The sequence below is a fragment of the Bos indicus genome, chromosome 26 (assembly GCF_029378745.1).
Source record: "Bos indicus isolate NIAB-ARS_2022 breed Sahiwal x Tharparkar chromosome 26, NIAB-ARS_B.indTharparkar_mat_pri_1.0, whole genome shotgun sequence".
Classification (NCBI taxonomy): domain Eukaryota; kingdom Metazoa; phylum Chordata; class Mammalia; order Artiodactyla; family Bovidae; genus Bos; species Bos indicus.
The window spans coordinates 43836349-43855354 of NC_091785.1; the positions used below are offsets into that span (position 1 = coordinate 43836349).

Below are 19006 nucleotides of genomic sequence, written 5' to 3' on the forward strand. Positions count from 1 at the left end.
GCATCTGGAGCATCTTCATTCTCTAGCCACTGCCTTACTTCTTCATTCCATTTATTTTCACATTTTAAATAATGAAGCTTTATATACTCTCTAAAACTAAAATTTATTTCATGAAGATTCTTACCGAAGCACTTAACTAGAACACTCACCATATATTAAATTACCAGGACATTTTCTTTTCAATAGAGAAAAAATATTTGAAGTGGAAAAAAGAAATAAAGAATATGAACAGGAAATTACAAAAGAAAAAAGAAATCTACAAACGGTCAAGAAGTAAATGGAAAAAATGTTCATTCTCATCAGGAAATGCAAATTGTAACACATAATACTGTTGTTTTTTGTTGTTGTTGTCCATCCAGTTGGCAAAAGTATAAAAGAATTGCTAATATCCAGTGTTGGCAAGGTTGTGGGAAGTGGGGAAGCTGTAGCTGGTGGGAATGTAAGTTGACATAGACATTTAGGGAGAGAGTTTTGCAATAACAGAATTTTAAATATAGAGTTCCATCTCGAGGAATCTGGCCCAAGAAAACAGACAAATAGGCACAAAGGTGTGAAAACGTGTGTTATTGAACACTTTAGCTCTGTGCCAGACCGTATACTGAGCACTTTCCAGGTACTGACACATTTAATCCTTATACCCACCCCATAAGGCTGTTATCATCACCCCCATTTTACAGTTGAGACAGCTAAGGATAAATATCTTGGTTAAGGTTATAAGCCCGAATGTTGGTGCCAAGATTTAAACCCAGCAGTCTGGCCTTTTAATGCAGCATGCAAAGATGTTTCTTGCATCTTTGCTTAATAATGAGAATTTTGAAAGCAATCTAAATGTCTACCAGCAAGGAATGGTTAAGTAAATTATGTTGGTGCCTCCATACTATGGAATATGACAGTTTATGCGTGCTCAGTCGCGGCCGACTCTTGACCACCCCATGGACTATAGCCTGCCAGGTTCTTCTCTCCATGGAATTTGCCTGGCAAGAATATTGGAGTGGGTTGCCATTTCCTCCTCCAGGGCATCTTCCTGATCCAGGGATTAAACCCATGTCTCTTGTGTCTCCTGCATTGGCAGGTGGATTCTTTACTACTGCACCTCTGGGGAAGCCCATGGGATATGAAGCAGCCATTAAAAAGATAAGGGAGGTTCTCATGAATGACTTAGAAAGTTCTTAAAGTTAAGTGAAATAATTTGAGCCTGCTTTTTATAAAAACAAAAGTCTGAGTATAAAGAGAAAGATCCAGAAGAAAGCCAACCACACCTAGAAGTGGTTGCTCTAAGTAAAGGCAGCAGAGATGTTGCTGAGGAGGGGAAACTTTATATAATAAGTTTTTTTACATTATATTTTATATTGAAACTAATTGGAAAAAAGAAATGAACTCTATCATGTAGCATTTTCAGTAGTAAATAGAGACACTTTTCTTAATTAATTTGGGGGTTTTAAATTGGATTTGCTAATTTACTATGATATTTTGTATTTCAGTTATATATTAAAATATAGGCATATCATATTTTTAAAAATAATAAATAAAATTGGATTTGGTCTTTTGAGACACAGAAGACCAATATAGATTGTTAACTGGAGTTATCTTTGCTTTTCCTGGGGCCCAGATTCTCAAAACCTGATCTTCAGTTTTGATTTTCTAAAGCTTTGTGCTAAAATTAACGATTATATTTTCTTTTGCAATTAAAAGACAAGAATTTGTTTCTTCAATTTACTTGGAAATTAGGTTTTATTTTCCATACAATTTGTTAAAGGCAGAGACTGTGTTTTATGTTCATTGTATTTCCTGTGACACCTTATACATAATATAAACGCTTTGAGGTTTTTTTTTTTTTTCAAGAATCCAAATTTCTAGCCCCAAAACAAAAGGTAATACTTAATATTTAGACTGAAAAGCTGTATAGTTGACTCGAGTATGGTGATTTTTCCCCAGAAATGGTACAAATTTACATCTTCACCTCAAAGGGGTTATAGTAGTACCTACAAAGTTAAATTTAAAATGTTCGGCTTAAAAATACATATGTACTTAGACAGTATCTGATATAAAAAATTATTTTTAATTAACATCAACTCTTCAAGAAAGTGCTAATGGAAACACTTCAAAAATTGATTCTCTGCTAGGCAGGCTTCAAAGCTAATGTTTAATTGAAAAGCTCTGGGAGTTCCTTGACGGAGAGTTCTGACAAAATGTGGGCCACTGGAGAAGGGAATGGCAAACCACTTCAGTATTCTTGCCTTGAGAACCCCATGAAAAGTATGGAAAGGTAAAGAGATAGGACACTGAAAGATGAACTCCCCAGCTCGGTAGATGCCTAATATGCTACTGAAGATCAGTGGAGAACTAACTCCAAAGAATGAAGAGACAGAGCCAAAGCAAAAACAGTGCCCAGTTGTGAATGTGACTGGTGATCAAAGTAAACTCCGAAGCTGTAAAGAATAATATTGCATAGGAACCTGGAATGTTACATCCATAAATCAAGGCAAATTGGAAGTAGTCAGGAGATGGCAAACATCAACATTTTAGGAATCAGTGAACTAAAATGGACTGGAATGGGTGAATTTAACTCAGATGACCATTATATCTACTACTATGGGCAAGAATCCTTTAGAAGAAATGGAGTAGCCGTCATAGTCAACAAAGGAGTCCAAAATGCAATACTTGGATGCAGTCTCAAAAATGACAGAATGATCTTTGTTCATTTCCAAGGCAAACCGTTCACTATCACAGTAATCCAAGTCTATGCCCCAAGCACTAATGCCAAAGAAGCTGAAGTTGAGCAGTTCTGTGATGGCCTACAAGACCTTCTAGAACTAACACCAAAAAGAGATGTCCTTTTCATTACAGGGGACTGGGATGCAAAAGTAGGAAATCAAGAGATACCTGGAGTAACAGGCAAACCTGCCCTTAGAGTACAGAGTGAAGCAGGGCAAAGGCTAATAGAGTTTTACCGAGAGAACGCACTGGTCATAGCAAACACTGTCTTCCAACAACACAAGAGAAGACTCTACACATGGACATCACCCGACAGTCAACACCGAAATCAGATTGATTATATTCTTTGCAGCCAATGATGAAGAAGCTCTATACAGTCAGCAAAAACAAGACTGGGAGCGGACTGTGGTTCAGATCATGAACTCCTTATTGCCTAATTCAGACTTAAATTGAAGAAAGTAGGAAAACCACTAGACCATTCAGGTATGACCTAAATCAAATCCCTTAACGACTATACAGTGGAAGTGACAAATAGATTCAAGGGATTTGATCTGATAGAGTGCCTGAAGAACTATGGACAGAGGTTCGTGACATTGTACAGGAGGCAGAGATCAAGACCATCCCCAAGAAAAAGAAATGCAAAAAGGCAAAATGGTTGTCTGAGAAGGTCTTACAAATAGCTGAGAAAAGAAGAGAAGCTAAAGGCAAAGGAGAAAAGAAAAGATACACCCATTTGAATGCAGAGTTCAAAAGAATAGCAAGGAGGAATAAGAAAGCCTTCCAAAGAGATAGAGGAAAACAACAGAATGGGAAAGACTAGAGAGCTCTTCAAGAAAATTAGAGATACCAAGGGAACCATTCATGCAAAGATGGGCACAATAAAGGACAGAAACAGTATGGACCTAACAGAAGCAAAAGATATTAAGAAGAAGTAGCAAAAATACACAGAACTATACAAAAAAAGATCTTCATGACCCAGATAACCACGATGGTGTGATCACTCACCTAGACCAGACATCCTGGAGTCCAAAGTCAAGTGGGCCTTAGGAAGCATCACTACAAACAAAGCTAGTAGAGGTGATGGAATTCCAGTTGAGCTATTTCAAATCCTAAAAGATGATGTGTGAAAGTGCTGCACTATTCAATATGCCAGAAAATATGGAAAACTCAGCAGTGGCCACAGGACTGGAAAAGATCAGTTTTCATTCAAATCCCAAAGAAAGGCAATGCCAAAGAATGTTCAAACCCACCGCACAATTGCACTCATCTCACATGCTAGCAAAGTAATACTCAAAATTCTCCAAGTTAGGCTTCAACAGTATGTAAGCCAAGAACGTCCAGATGTTCAAGCTGAATTTAGAAAAGGCAGAGGAATGAGAGATCAGATTGCCAACATCCTTTGGATCATCGAAAAAGCAAGAGAGTTCCAGAAAAACATCTACTTCCGCTTTATTGACTACACCAAAGCCTTTGACTGTGTGGATCACAATAAACTGTAGAAGATTCTCCGAGATGGGTAAAACAGACCACCTTACTTGCTTCCTGAGAAATCTGTATGAAGATCAAGAAGCAACAGTTAGAACTGGACATGGAACAACAGACTGGTTCCAAATTGGGAAAGGAGTATGTCAAGGCTGCATATTGCCACCTTGCTTATTTAACTTATATGCAGATTATGTCATGTGAAATGCTGGCCTGGATGAAGCCCAAGCTGGAATCAAGACTGCCAGAAGAAATCTCAATAACCTCAGATATGCAGATGACACCACCCTTATGGCAGAAAGTAAAGAGGAACTAAAGAGCCTCTTGATGAAAGTGAAAGTAAAAGTGAAAAAGTTGGCCTAAAACTCACATTCAAAAAACTAAGATCATGGCATCTGGTCCTGTCCCTTTATGGCAAATAGATGGGGAAACAGTGGAAATAATGACAGACTATATTTTCTTAAGCTCCAAAATCACTGGAGATGGTGACTGCAACCTTGAAATTAAAAGATGCTTGCTCCGTGGAAGAAAAGCTATGACCAACCTTGACAGCATATTAAAAGCAGAGACATCACTTTGGCAACATCAAAGCTGTGGTTTTTCCCCTAGTCATATATGGATGTGAGAGCTGGGCCATAAAGCAAGCTGAGCACCAGAAGATTGGTGCTTTTGAGCTGTGGTGTTGGAGAAGACTCTTCAAAGTCCCTTGGACTGCAAGGAGATCAAACCAGTCAATCCTAAAGGAAATCAGTCCTGAATATTCTTTGGAAGGACTGATGCTGAAGCTAAATAAAACTCCAGTACTTTGGCCACCTGATGCGAAAAACTCACTTATTGGAAAAGAGCGTAATGCTAGGAAAGATTGAAGACAGGAGGAGAAGGGGACGACAGAGGAGGAGATGTTTTTATAGCATCACCAACTTGATGGGCATGAGTTTAAGCCAGCTATGGGATTGGTGATACACAGGGAACCCTGGCATGCTGCAGTCCATGGGGTTGCAAAGAGTTGGACATGACTGAGTGACTGAACTGAACTGAGAGTTCCCAGGTGGTCCAGTGGTTGGGACTCTGCGCTCTCACTGCCAAGGGCCCTGAGGGCTGCTGGAGTTCAGTCCCTGGTGGGGGAGCTAAAATCCTAGAAGTGGAGCAGGGAGGCTCCCCCACTGAAAAAAAGAAAGAAAAATCCTACAAAGGAAAGTTCAGTGATTTGAACTCATAAAATAAGTATGTAGTAATTTTAAAAGTTTCTTGAGTCCTAAAATAATCCATTAGAATACACAACCTAATAAAGATTTTTGTCACAATACCAATTAATATATATAAAATATATAGAAAATTATTTACTAAACATATGTGGCTCTCAAATATAGGAACTCCACAACATTGCTAAATTAAAAAAAAAGTTGGATTTAAGATGGAGGCCAGTGTTTTTTCATATGAGAAATTCCCCTGTAGGTGCAGCCTGGTTGTCTGCTCAGTTACTGCCCTGGCAGAAGCCATATTATGTTTACAAAGTTTTGACCACCCTCAGGTTTTGGGCTCAGGCCAAAAAAAGCAAGTGAGAGGAGGATTTCTGCCTTCCTGAAAGCATCTGCTCTGAAACAGATAATGATAAATATAACTGCCATCTTAATATTATCATAAGGCCAAAAAGAACACAAGTTAAAGATGACAAATGTGCTCAGTATTGGGGATAATTGCTTTGGCTCCAGAAAATGTAAGTCAATGTCTAGCATGGAGAGTAGAGAGGAGAGTCTTTGTGAAATATTGTCTGAAGCTTCAGCAGAGATAAGGTTTTAGGGAAAGACATTCATAATTTTTCATCATGGCCCAAAAATAGCTATCAAAAATGTGCTCTTCCGCATCAGTAACCTCGGTACTCGATAGCCTTGCAACCAGCTTATTAGCTCTAAAAGGTACAATTGTACCTGTCACCAGTGTGAATTATTTTGGCATCTTATCTCTCATTGATCAGAATGAAGAGGGTTATCTTTTTAGCAAATATCAAATGAATAAATTAATATCCACAATAAATTTACAAAGCTTCCTGTTTCTCAGAAAGTACAAATGGAATCAAACAAGTCGAGTCAGTGTAAATGAGAAGTGTTAGTATCCATGCAGTCACCACTTGCTTGATTCTTTAATCAGCGAGTATTTCATGAGAACGGCCATGTGCTGCCTGCTGCTCGGGCCTCTGCAGGAATGCAGAGGGTGTGAGACGTGACCCAGTCCTTCAGAGGAGCTAATCCCAAGTTAAATTCAAAGTGCCGAGACTCAGCATGAAATATGCCATGTTCTTTGATACTAGTAGCTCTAGCCAGTTGATAATTTTTCTTTTTGTTTTTATTTTTTTTAAAGGAAAACTACTTTTCACTCTAAGATTTATACTGACAGAAGTGTTTGAGTTTTCTTTATATTTAAAGTATACCAGAATTAATTGCTTCAATATAATTAGAATTATGCTTTATTTTCAGTAGTACTTCTTACGGAGAGGGCAGTGGCAACCCACTGCCACTACTTTTCCAGTACTCTTGCCTGGAAAATCCCATGGGCAGAGGGGCCTGGTGGCCTGCGGTCCATGGGGTCGCTAAGAGTCAGACACGGCTGAGCGACTTCCCTTTCACTTTTCACTTTCATGCATTGGAGAAGGAAATGGCAACCCACTCCAGTACTCTTGCCTGGAGAATCCCAGGGACGGGGGAGCCTGGTGGGCTGCCATCTATGGGGTCTCACAGAGTCGGACACGACTGAAGTGACTTAGCAGCAGCAGCAGCAGCAGTACTTCTTAAGAGCAGGCAGTGTTACTTTGCTCCCTGTAGTTCCTTGCATGTGGTATGAACTCTGTGCAGAAAACATTATTCACCTCTCAGGGTTGTTGTGATAATTAGTGAAAATAATTGTAATAGTAAAGGTTGATTGACTTCCTTCCTTTATGAAAGTTTCTAAAACATAATCTAAATTTACCGTTATTATGGAAGGAATGATGCTAAAGCTGAAACTCCAGTACTTTGGCCACCTCATGCGAAGAGTTGATTCATTGGAAAAGACTCTGAAGCTGGGAGGGATTGGGGACAGGAGGAAAAGGGGACGACAGAGGATGAGATGGCTGGATGGCATCACCGACTCGATGGACGTGACTTTGATTGAACTCCAGGAGTTGGTGATGGACAGGGAGGCCTGGCGTGCTGGGATTCATGGGGTCGCAAAGAGTCAGACACGACTGAGCAACTGACCTGAACAACTTTAAATTACTTTCATTAGGATTTTCATACAAAGAGTTTGTTTTAAAGAAAGAAGCTATGGAAGATTTTTCTTCCTATAAAGAATTAAAGTGTCTCCACAACAGAGGTTTTCAAACTTTATACCTAAGAAAAAACTTAAGAATTCATCTTAAATTCAGATTTCTGACTGTACCCTTAGAAGCTCCAATTCTGCAGGTTTTGATTGGGCCCAGCAAGCTCCCAGGTGTCTCTTGGGCCTTCCATCTTCCATACATCCAGCAGATCACATTGTGAAAATGTTCTTCCAAAGAGCCTGTCAGTTTAAATCACATACCAATTTAAGTTCTGGTATAGTCACACTGACAAAGCTAACCTTTTAAAATTGTTGTATTAAAGTATAATTAACATGTAGTAAACTGCATATATTTAAAGCATATACTTTGATAAGTTTTGAAATATGTATACATGCATGAAACCACCATCAGAATAAGATAACGAACATATCTGTCCGTGCCAAAATCTCCTTGTCTTTTCTGATCCCTTCTTCTCACCTCTGCCCTAGTCATCTGCTTTATGTCATTTTCATTTTCTAGAATTTACATGCCATCAAATCGTAGATTGAGAATTCCCTGGCAGTCCAGTGATTGGGACTTGGCGCTTTTACCACTGTGGCCCAGGTTCGGTCCTGGTTGGGCAACTAAGATCCTACAAGCCGTGCAGTGTGGCCCCCCAAAAAAAAAAAGAATCCTGTAGCCTGTGCTCTTATGATGATGATAATCTTTGTTGTTATTGTTCTGGCTTCTCTCACTCAGCATAATTATGTGGGACTCATGTGTGTTGCGTGTGTCGGTGTTTCTTCCTTGGTGTCACTGAGTAGAAGTCCAGTGTGTGCGTACGCCACATTTCTATTTATCCATTCACCTGTTGGTGGGACAGTTGCGTGGCTTTCAGTTTCGTGCTGTTGCACGTAAATTTGGTATGAATGTTTGTGCGGATGCATTTGGAATGAAATTTGTGGGATTTCATGCAGCTTTTAACACTTCTTTCTTCTACGTCTGTTGCAGAAAGTGATCGGTTGGTACAGATTCCGGCGAAACACGCAGCAGCAGATGTCGTACCGAGAGCAGGTGATCCACAAGCAGCTCACCCGCATCCTCGGGGTGCCCGACCTCGTCTTCCTCCTCTTCAGCTTCATCTCCACCGCCAACAATTCCACTCATGCTTTAGAATATGTTCTCTTTAGACCAAATCGAAGGTAAAGAAAGCATTCACCAGCCCACATAAATAGGAAAGATGTTGACACAAGTACTTGAGATTTGTGCCTTTGAAAATAAGCATTTTATAGCATCTTTAAAGAAGAGTGTTTATAACTGTCCTGTAGCTGGTTTTCTTTGTGATGGAGAAAGTGTTTTCCTGTCAGTTAATTATATAAATTAAAATAGTTTTTGAGTCAAGAAGCATTAGCAAGACATTCATTATGCATCAATTCTTACAAGAATAAACAGCTGGAAATCATCATCTGCTTCTCCATAATCCATTATATACAAATACAGTTCTGTTGTGCTGTAAGCCTGATTATAATTTTAAAACATAGATTTCAAGGACAAAATTGTAAAATTGATCCACCTACTGGCTAATGAGGGTTTTGCATTAGGAACTTGTTAAAGCAAAAAGAAAGATCATATGATCATGGTATGTCAGTAAACAACAGAAAGGGTTCCTACAGAAGTTCATTTATAGTAGAATAAATTAAATCAGCATCAGTGAAAAATAATTATTAGTTGTTAAATAGCCACTCCTAAGATTTCATCAATTAGTCAGTAGGTTTTTAAGCACCTAAAACCACCTCAGCACTCTTGTCAGTTGCTGTGGAAATGCAGAAGACCTAACATCTGCCTTCCGGAGTTTACAGTTGAGTCCTACTATAAGGGAAGTGAAACTTTTCTAATCAACATAACCCTGGGTGGTCTGTGGAAGTGGGTTCTCTGTGAGACCTTCTGTTAGTTCCCAGTGCAGAGACTCGAGCTCCTGTTGGCAAGACCCAGTCTTTAAGTAGAGGGGTGCTTTCAACATGATCTCTGTCTCTCTCTCAATCCCCCACAGGTATAATCAAAGGATATCCCTTGCTATTCCCAATCTAGGCAATACTAGCCAGCAAGAGTATAAAGTGTCTTCAGTGCCAAATACTTCTCAGAGTTATGCCAAAGTTATTAAAGAACACGGGTAAGTTGAAAGGTAAAATGAATGTTTTTCCTTTCTTTTTCTAACTGTGCTTCTGGAGAAATGTGACGTCATTTGATATGATTAACACTGAAAAATCCAATAAGGCAATTCTCTTTCTCTACTACTGTATATCAAAATCTGAACACTTATTGAAAAGAAAATTTACTTTTATCAATATTTATTTTTTTAATCACTTGCCACAATTTTCTTCTTTTTTTGCAACTGATGCAAAAATGTGAGTAGATTATGTGTATATCTGAGGTTCTGAAAGCTAACTGTGGTCCCTGAAAAATGTATAGGGTGAGGGAAAAAATAACTACTATTTTTCAGTGGTCTTGGCAACAGGGGTTCTCTCTTCTTTCTCTTGTGTAACCCTAGGGACATGGGCATTGTTGCTGAAACATTGTTACCCTGGGGTTGCAGCATTTAAGTAATCGGTAGATTAAGGAGGAAATGACGGGAAAGTGCCTTCCGTTCACTGTGGTCTGATCGCTCTGTGAACCTCGCTTCTGTCTTCTAGTGCTGACTTTTTTGACAAGGACGGAGTGATGAAAGACATCAGGGCGATCTATCAGGTTTACAATGCGCTTCAGGAGAAGGTGCAGGTAACTGACTTATTCACTAGCTTTCAGTATTTATGTTGCCCAAATGCTTTTTAAATTCTACTTTAATTTTTAATAATCTCCTGTGGTCCAAAAATCAGTCCCCAAATGATATCAGATGTGTGTAGTAGTTACTCACGCCAGTCTACGAAAGCCTGTCTCTCTCACTATATGCCTGCCATGGAGACTCTGAAGTACAGTTTTAATATCACTCTTTTAAATACTTGTGACCTCCTTAATGACAGCGTTTTCCATAGAGAAATGTATTCCCAGTTTAAGGAAGGATTGCTAAGAACACAGCTGTCGCATCACTTAGCCTCTAAGTAGAGACCGCACCCAAAAGCCCCGTGGTAACTCAGGACAGCTCGGCCTCCTGATTCGAGTTCACTCCTCTGCCCACAGCTGCCTCCACTGAGTGGGAGGGTGCAGTGGGGCCTGTTCATTCCTAGGCATTCATGCAACAAATATTTATGGAAACGTCTCCTGCAAGCCAGGTCCTGAGCTAGGTGCTGGCAGTACTTTCCCACGTTCTTGTCATCAGCCCCAGAGTGTTCTTAGGGGTGATTCGCTCTGAAACCCTAAGAACAAAAGCGCCTTGGAGGACAGGAAGAAGAGGGGTCAGGCTGAAGAGGCTGTCTCAGGCCTGGAGGAAGGGCCCAGGGAATGAAAGAGCACAGGCAGCTACTGAGAAAGAGGAGAGCAGTCTCCATTCAGCCTGGGGCACAGGGGAAAGCAGGCAGTGGGCAGATCCCAGTGTGAGGCTCCAAATCAGGGTCACGGTCCCCGTAGCAGCACAGGGACTTAATCCAGCCTCACTCATTGGTGACTGGCCCACTTTCCGGCGATTTCTGGTATTTCTGCTATGGAAGGAACGTGCAGTGAAAAGCAACTTTTTGTCCTGAATTCATGACCATGCTCTTTGCAGACTGTCGGTGCCGTCTCACAGACTTCAAAGTGGCATGTATTAGACATTTCATTGCCTATTGATTAAGGCCTGCCCTGCAAACACCAGATCACGTCCATGCCCTGATATGAATGGTTAAAGTACATTGACTAGGGAAAGTTGAAAAAGAAAATAAGTTTCAAAGTCAAGTTCTTTTTCAACTTTTCCTAGTTGTGGTTTCTATTAAATAAATCTGTGTGTGATCCGAGGCTTAATTGTTGATTATAAGTAAAAGTTGAAAGCATGTCATCCCTTTCTTTTGTTCATCCTCCTATGCTCATCCCTTTTCTTTTGTTCATCCTCCTATGCTAGACTGTGTGTGCTAAGTCACTTCAGTCGTATCCGACTCTTTGTAACACTGTGGATGTAGCCCGCCAGGCTCCTCTGTCCATAGGATTCTCCAGGCAGGAATACTGCAGTGGGTTGCCATGCCCTCCTCCAGGGGATCTTTTCAACCAGAGATTGAACCCGAGTCCCTTAGGTCTCCTGCATTGGCAGACGGGTCCTTTACCAGTAACACCCACCCAGGAAACCCTATGCTAGACTGATACCAAAATTCCCTTTTCATATAAATAAAGATGAGTAAGCAAGGGAAAGATTCATATTCAAGAATGTCTAAGCTAAGTAGCATAATCATCTTAACATAACTGAGAAAGCAGCTCAGTGAATAACAGCAGTACTGGTCTCGTGGGCCTTCATGGTTTTGTTGTATACCTCAGGGAAATGTCTGCTTTTTAACGTAATAAAGTATACAGATTTTTCCTAGGGTCATAATCGATGCTGTCTTTATGAAGTGCCTCATGCTTGGATTTGAAACTAATTGTTCTTGTTGTCATTTTTCCCTCAGGCAGTGTGTGCAGACGTGGAAAAGAGTGAGCGAGTTGTTGAATCTTGTCAGGCAGAAGTGAACAAATTAAGAAGACAGATCACTCAGAGGAAGAATGAAAAGGAACAAGAAAGACGTGAGCTTCTTATTCATTTTACCCCTGAGTATCAGGGAAATGTCTGGTTTTAAACTTCAAATTATATGATAAATTACATCCATTCTTTTACATTCATCAGGCCCCAAGTTAGGCTGCTTAGGACAGGGCATTCCTTTGTCTTTAGCTTTTCCAGAAGCGCAGTACTGTTTCTCATGGTGTCCTTCTCAAGTCTCTGATACTGGAAGAAAAAAGACCAAAGGTAGAAAGGCTGAAGCAAGTTAGAGTAATTCCCAAGAAGTGATATGGTCTGTGTACAGTAGATGCGATGTTTCTTACCAAGTTAACCCTGGCATGCCTAGGACATAGGAGCCGTGTCCTGTGTTCACTGGAGCCTCATAAAAGAGCTCCCTAAAATTCTGTGAACATTATGTTTGATGCACGGGGCAGGGTCTCGGCAAAGACTTTAAATGTCTAGTTTTTGATAGCAGTTACCATTACAGCAGATTACCATTGATAGCAGATACCATTACACTAAGGAACCAGCTGGTTAAATGAGAACTAGGCCCAAGAATCTATTAACTCCAGCATGGTAACAGACATATATGCTGTAGTACCACCAGATTTTTAAAAATATTATTTTTATTGAAATACAGTTGATTTACAATGTCATGCTAGTTTCAGTACAGCATGGTAATTCAGATATGTGTGTGTGTGTATGTGTGTATATATATATATATAATTTTTCAGATTCTTTTCCATTATAGGTTATTACAAGATGTTGAATATAGCTCACTGTGCTATCCAGTAGGACTTGTGGTTTATCGGTCTTATGTACAGTAGTGTGTATCTGTTAATCTCAGACTCCTGATTTATCCTCCCCACCCACCCTTTGGTAACCATATTTGCTTTCTATGCCTGTGAGCCTATTTCTGTTTTGTAAGTAAGGTCATTTGTACCGTTTTTCTGTTTGTTTTTTTTATTCCATATGTAAGTAATATCAGTGGTATTTATCTCTGTCTGACTTCACTTGGTATGATAATCTGTAGCTCCATCCATGTTGCTGGAAATGGCATTATTTCATTCTTTTTTATGAAACTCACTAGATTTAACTAGTGGTTAAGACTTTGGCTCTTCCCCTTGCAGGGGGCACAGATTCCACCCCTGGTTGGAGAACTAAGGGCCTGCCTGCTGCACAAGGCAGGCAAATAAATCAGATAAAATACAGGGACACACAGAGATATACACAAAGCTGGATGGTGGAGCTGGGATTTGGAGAAGTTAGGGTGCCTGACACCTGAGGCGTGTGTCTTTTAACCCAAATCTTATACGCTTTTCATCAAAATTTTAACTGAACGCAAGAAACTCTCCAGTTAGCACTGTTTTTCTTAATCGCTCATTGAGAGAGTTTTTGAGGACTTCCTCTGTGGGGGAGAACTGTTTTCTCAGGCCCCTGGGTGATATGACTCAGATATCTATCTGAGTGATAGAATTGTGGGTGATTTTCTTTTTTTTTTTTCCTTTTCTAAATTTTGTACAAATCATTTTTATAATATTTTTAAATGTACTTGAAAACAGTTTAAAGGCCATAGACTCATAGATGTGTGGCTGTTTCAGTTTTACCACCATAAAAATGCAATAAAGTTATGGCCTAGTACCTAACACAGGACTTTTGAAGTCCCTATTTTTTTAATTTAATTTAAAAAGTATTTTTGCAATGTTGTATTGTTTTCTGAACTTTTTTTTTCTTCATATCTGTTTCTTTGGTTGGGCTGTGTCTTTGCTGTGGCATGCAGGAGCTGCAGCCTTCAGTGTGATATGCAAACCTTAGTGCAGCACGTGGGATCTAGTTCCCGGACCAGGGGTTGGACTCCGGCCCCCAGCATTGGGATGCAGCATCTTGGCCACTCGACCACCAGGGAAGTCCCAGGGCTTTGAACTTTTAAGGAGAAAGAGATGTTTAAGAATATTGTGACAAGTAGTTGTCGAGAAGTTTTTTTTGTTTTTTGATGTGAGGTCTATTAGGGAAAAACTCACATTCAGATGACCACCAAGTGTGGGGACAACTCTAAATTTTATCCTCTGTCCCCATGGTCTCTGAGCACAGTGAGCAGCAGGCGAGGGTCATAGCACTGAATCTGGAGTTGAGAGACCTGTGTTTGGGTATCAGAGCCCCCACTTCTCACTGTCCTCTTAGTGAAGTCACCTGGTCTTTCTGACCTCTGGTCGTTTGCCTGCATAACAGACGGTAATATTAATGATAACGGTAGTACTTCAGAGAGCTGTTCTGAGGCTTTTGAAAATTATGAAATACTGTGCAAATGTACAGTAATTCACAGAAATAATAAATTGCACTGCTTTGTTGCCGTTTTCAGAACAGTCAGGTCGACCATTGAATGTGTTGACATGCAAAGCTGTGACAATACAGAGAGTGTTACAGTTTCCTTCCTCTTTCCACCCAGGATTGCAGCAGGCAATGGTAAGCCGACAGATGCCATCTGAGAGTGTGGACCCCACCTTCAGCCCTCGGATGCCCTATCCAGGGTTCACAGCGGAAGGTCGAAGTACTCTTGGAGACACAGAGGCCTCGGACCCGCCTCCGCCTTATTCTGATCTTCACCCAAATAATCAAGAAAGTACTCTGAGCCATTCTCGCATGGAAAGCAGCGTCTTTATGCCTCGACCTCAAGCTGTGGGCTCCTCCAGTTATGCCTCCACCAGTGCTGGACTGAAATATCCTGGAAGTGGAGCAGATGCCCCTCCTTCCCACAGAGCAGCTGGAGACAGTGCTGAGGAATCAGACGACAGTGATTATGAAAATTTGATTGACCCTACAGAGCCCCCTAATAGCGAATACTCACGTTCAAGGGATTCTCGACCCATGACACACCCTGATGGGGGCTCCAGGAACACTCAGACCTCCCAGATTTAACTGAACGCAAGAAACTCTCCAGTTAGCACTGTTTTTCTTAATCGCTCATTGAGAGAGTTTTTGAGGACTTCCTCTGGAGGGGAGAACTGCTTTCTCGGGCCCCTGGACTCCCCAAGATGAGTGTTTGGGCCCAGACCTTGGAGGAGCCTCGCATGCAGGGGGTCCTCACCTGCGGACGCAGTGTGCAGGGCTCACAACAGAGTCATTAAGATAATCAAATTGTCCGAATTCTGGTGCGATTCATGGATGTACTGGTAAATTTAGGCAAAGATAAACTTATCAACGTAGTTTCTGTTCTTTAAAATAATTTGGAAATTAGAGACTAAGCACAATTAGTCTATAAATGTTCTATAAATCAAAACCTTACCTCTTGCACTATCATGCCTTGAAATTTACTTTTTCAAAGGGAAACTAGTTTAGCAGCAGCCTTCAAAGAACCTTCTTTCTATGATGAGCCAAATTCATCTTTGCCAGAAAAGAAATTTTGATAATTTCCAAGATTGGAACAAATCAGTCGTACCTTCTTTTGTCTGCATGACTTTGTGAGATCAAAAGAGAGGGCTTTGTTTCCACTTTTTTCTACTAGCCTGATATGTATTGTCACTTAAAATGGTTGCCTTTAAAAAAAAAAATGTAGAAATACTAATTACCAGTAAGTAATCATCCAAATAAGTATGTCATAAAATAAATTACTTATTTTTCTTTCGGGGAATTCCAGTGACTGCTCTGTTGCACTAGCCACGTTTATGGTCTCTGTTCTGGAGTCTTAAATGAAGGACACACAGCAGTATAACAGAAAGGAGTTCTGTTCCAGACCTGAGTTTTATGAGGAACAGACTCCAGACACAGCAGATTTAGCCAAGTTCGTACGTAAGGGAGATAATTCGTGTAGATCTTCTGACAAATCCTAGTGTTAGTTTTATTTGTGGAAGAAAGACATTTAATAAACTGTTTGGGAAGCTTGGTTATTGAATAGAGATTCATTTCCAATCAAAATAACCACACTTTTTTAAGTTACCTTTGGGCATATAGCTGTGGAATGTGTAGAGACTTTCCTTGGGGAGGCACTTAACATTCTTAGTTAATTACTGCTTGCTTTCTAGTTTTGCCCAGAATGTGTGACACCACTACAGACGTTCATGAGCATGACAGGCTCCTGGTGTGGAAATGACAAGACCCCCCCTCCCCCATTTACGGCAGGGTCAGCCCACGAAGCTAATGCCATGGATTATAACTGCCTTTCTCTGGACTCGTTACGACCTGTAAGAATAAGGAAGTTGTTAAGGAAGCTTAAAATCCAGGTTCTGAAAAAGTAGTTTCATTTTGTAAGAAAGCAGTTTAGTCTGAATGGAAATTAAACGTTCAAACTGCCGTCCTTCAGACAGCTAGCTACTCAGCGGGGCCTGTGTCTTCCTGCTCTCCAGTTTTGTTGGCCTTACACCACTGCCGTTTGATTTGAAATGTTGCAGACCGCTTTATCTGCAAATCCGTTCCAGTGTTTATCAGCTACCTTCTAGCAGCTTCAGCACCAGTGTGAATTTTTTTTTTTTAAGTGCCATCACCATCTCCTCTGTTCAGATTTTGACATTCAGGAAAATATTTTTATTTTTTATGCCATACTGAAACCTACAATGTATATCTGACAAAGCAGTTAAATGTGACAATAAAAACTTATTTAATCATGGTATACCATTGTTTTAATGTTTGTCTCAACACCCGGCAAGGTCTTGCCTCAGTTTACTCATTCTGGCCGTTCTTAGTTGACTTCATATAGTTTTTTTAAAAAGGCATGAAAACTCATCTCCATACTTGTTTTTTATTTATTTATTTTTTTGATCAGGCTGGTTTCAGGGGAAATCCAAAAATACAATTTATTAAAAGATTTCTCTTGATTTCAAGAATGTGTCAAATATCAAGTTATCAAGAGAGATCAGTTGAGTAGAAAATTGAACCTTAGTTCCCGAAAGACATCTTTCACACAGTTGATCTTGTTTGAAGAGACACCTCAGCCAAGTCACCTAACGATTGAGATGCTGGAGGATTTGGGGCTCCTAGAGTGTCATTGGAATGAGAGAAGCACCTAGAAGGAGCGTCTCTAGACGCTCCAGAATAACGAGTGTATTCTGGATTCTGTGCGGGCCTTTAGTGTCACTCTTCCAGCATCCAAGGTGACAGTCTGTTTTCAGTAGGAGTTTAAAATGTGGCTTGTAACCTTTTAGTCTCCTCCAACTAATTTCGAGAAAAGAAGACTAGATTCTTTTAACTTGCTTGGAAGTCTGGAAATGCTTAATAACATGCTGTAATTGGCTTTTGTGGAGAAAGAGCAAAGCGTAAAAACAGAAATCTCATCCCCAAACATTCACACCCTAAGGATATAGATTTTAAAGTTCTAGACGCCGTGGGGCAGTAACTATAACTGCTTTAATAAAAACATTTAAATGGACCCTCTTGTGAATCTGTATTTTAGGGAAGTTAAAGGAGTTGGGGAATATAAAATTAAGATACAATAGAAGTGATGGTTATTAACTGTGTTCTGGGTCTGATTTGCCCTGACTGTAGGTTTCACTTCAGTCACTGAAAGATCTTCACTCTGTTAACAAGGTTCTGCTTCATCGTTTCCCACGGCAAACCTTAATTCCACTAGACACAGAGCCTGAGGCAACCGTTTCTGCAAATGTGGTGCTAATAAATAATGGAAAATGTTTACTTTTCAACTTGATGACAAACAGACTTGGGACAAGTCCTGGGATTTAGCTCAGCTGCCTTCTTTTTTACAGTGATTTTTGTGACGTCCTAAATCAGGCAGAAGAGTCAGGCTGCAGTGTCCATCCACTGGGTTATTCCAGGCTTGCTCTGACCCCGGAGGTTGGGGGAGGGGCCCCTCTAGCCTGGGTTCATCAGCGGGGAGATGGGCCTTGGATGCCATGTGCTACACGTGGTCCAGAAGGCAGCTCTTGGAAGTAGCCTTCTGTTCAGGCAGATTTAGCAAAAGGTGGTTCATGGCAGCATTTTCAGTAGTAAAAACTGGAAATTAATGGTAGTGGAACGGTTACGTTTTGGTATACCTACAGAAGAAATAGTCTACCGCTACTAAATGTATTGCAGAAATCAAAAAGATTTCTTGACGTGGAAATGTTTCTAGATAAATGCAGAAAGTCAGGTTTCCAAATAGCACGGAAGGTATGATCTGGTTTTTGTGGGGGAAAAGTTTTTATGCAATACTCCTATTGACAGAAAATAATCTAGAAGAATAGTCCAAAGTAGTACAAGTGTTGACATAGATCGTGGCAGGTCTTCCGTCCTTCACTTACTGCACTTTCTATCTGCATTAAGGGTTTAATAAAAGACTTCAGAAATGTGGGGTCATTGGCTACATGAATTATGTCATGCAGCCACCCAAGAGGTGATTCTGGAGACATTCTTGACTCTGTCTTCACCACCACACTTCAGTTTTTTTTAGATTTGTGGCCAATGTAAGGTCAGCCTTGATGCTGCCGACTTCCCTGCATTCAACTTTTATTTCCAGATGAAATCCTGTATTTATGATTTGTTTTGCATTGACCGTGATTTTTTTTCCCTAATAAATCCAGAGCCAATTCCACTTGCCTTAGCTCAGAATCTATTTCCCAAATACCCGAGAAGCATTTAAGAAATGCTTTCTGAGATTGAAACTGACTCAAAACTAGAGCACTTACTAATGATATTCGTCTAAGACTTAAGTGCTCACTACAGAGTGGATTTTTGGAGTCTTTGTATGTAAGAACGATTTCCTTGATCATGCAGATAACTCTCTGCAGGGTTCGTGTGCCCGCTTGTGGTCGGTCATTCTTCAGTATGGTGCACTACCTGTGCTGGGAGCCCTAGATTGTGTTACCTGTTAGAAGGTAGACCCTCTGTAGTCAATTCACATACAGACAAGACTGAGAGGTGTTTGATTCCAAAGCAAATATGTACTTGCTTGGGACATT

The 19006-nt window shown here is 40.4% G+C and overlaps 1 protein-coding gene across 1 annotated transcript in view; it reads left to right on the forward strand.

Moving 5' to 3' along the window:
* ABRAXAS2 (abraxas 2, BRISC complex subunit) overlaps positions 1–16725 on the forward strand; it is a 28868-nt gene extending 12143 nt beyond the window's left edge. The window contains exons 5-9 of the mRNA XM_019953068.2: positions 8483–8673; positions 9522–9641; positions 10162–10246; positions 12034–12148; positions 14569–16725. Of these exons, the coding sequence (XP_019808627.1) occupies positions 8483–8673; positions 9522–9641; positions 10162–10246; positions 12034–12148; positions 14569–15038 (981 nt within the window). The 3' untranslated portion in view covers positions 15039–16725. The remainder of the gene's footprint in view (positions 1–8482; positions 8674–9521; positions 9642–10161; positions 10247–12033; positions 12149–14568) is intronic.
* Positions 16726–19006: the final 2281 nt, after the last annotated feature.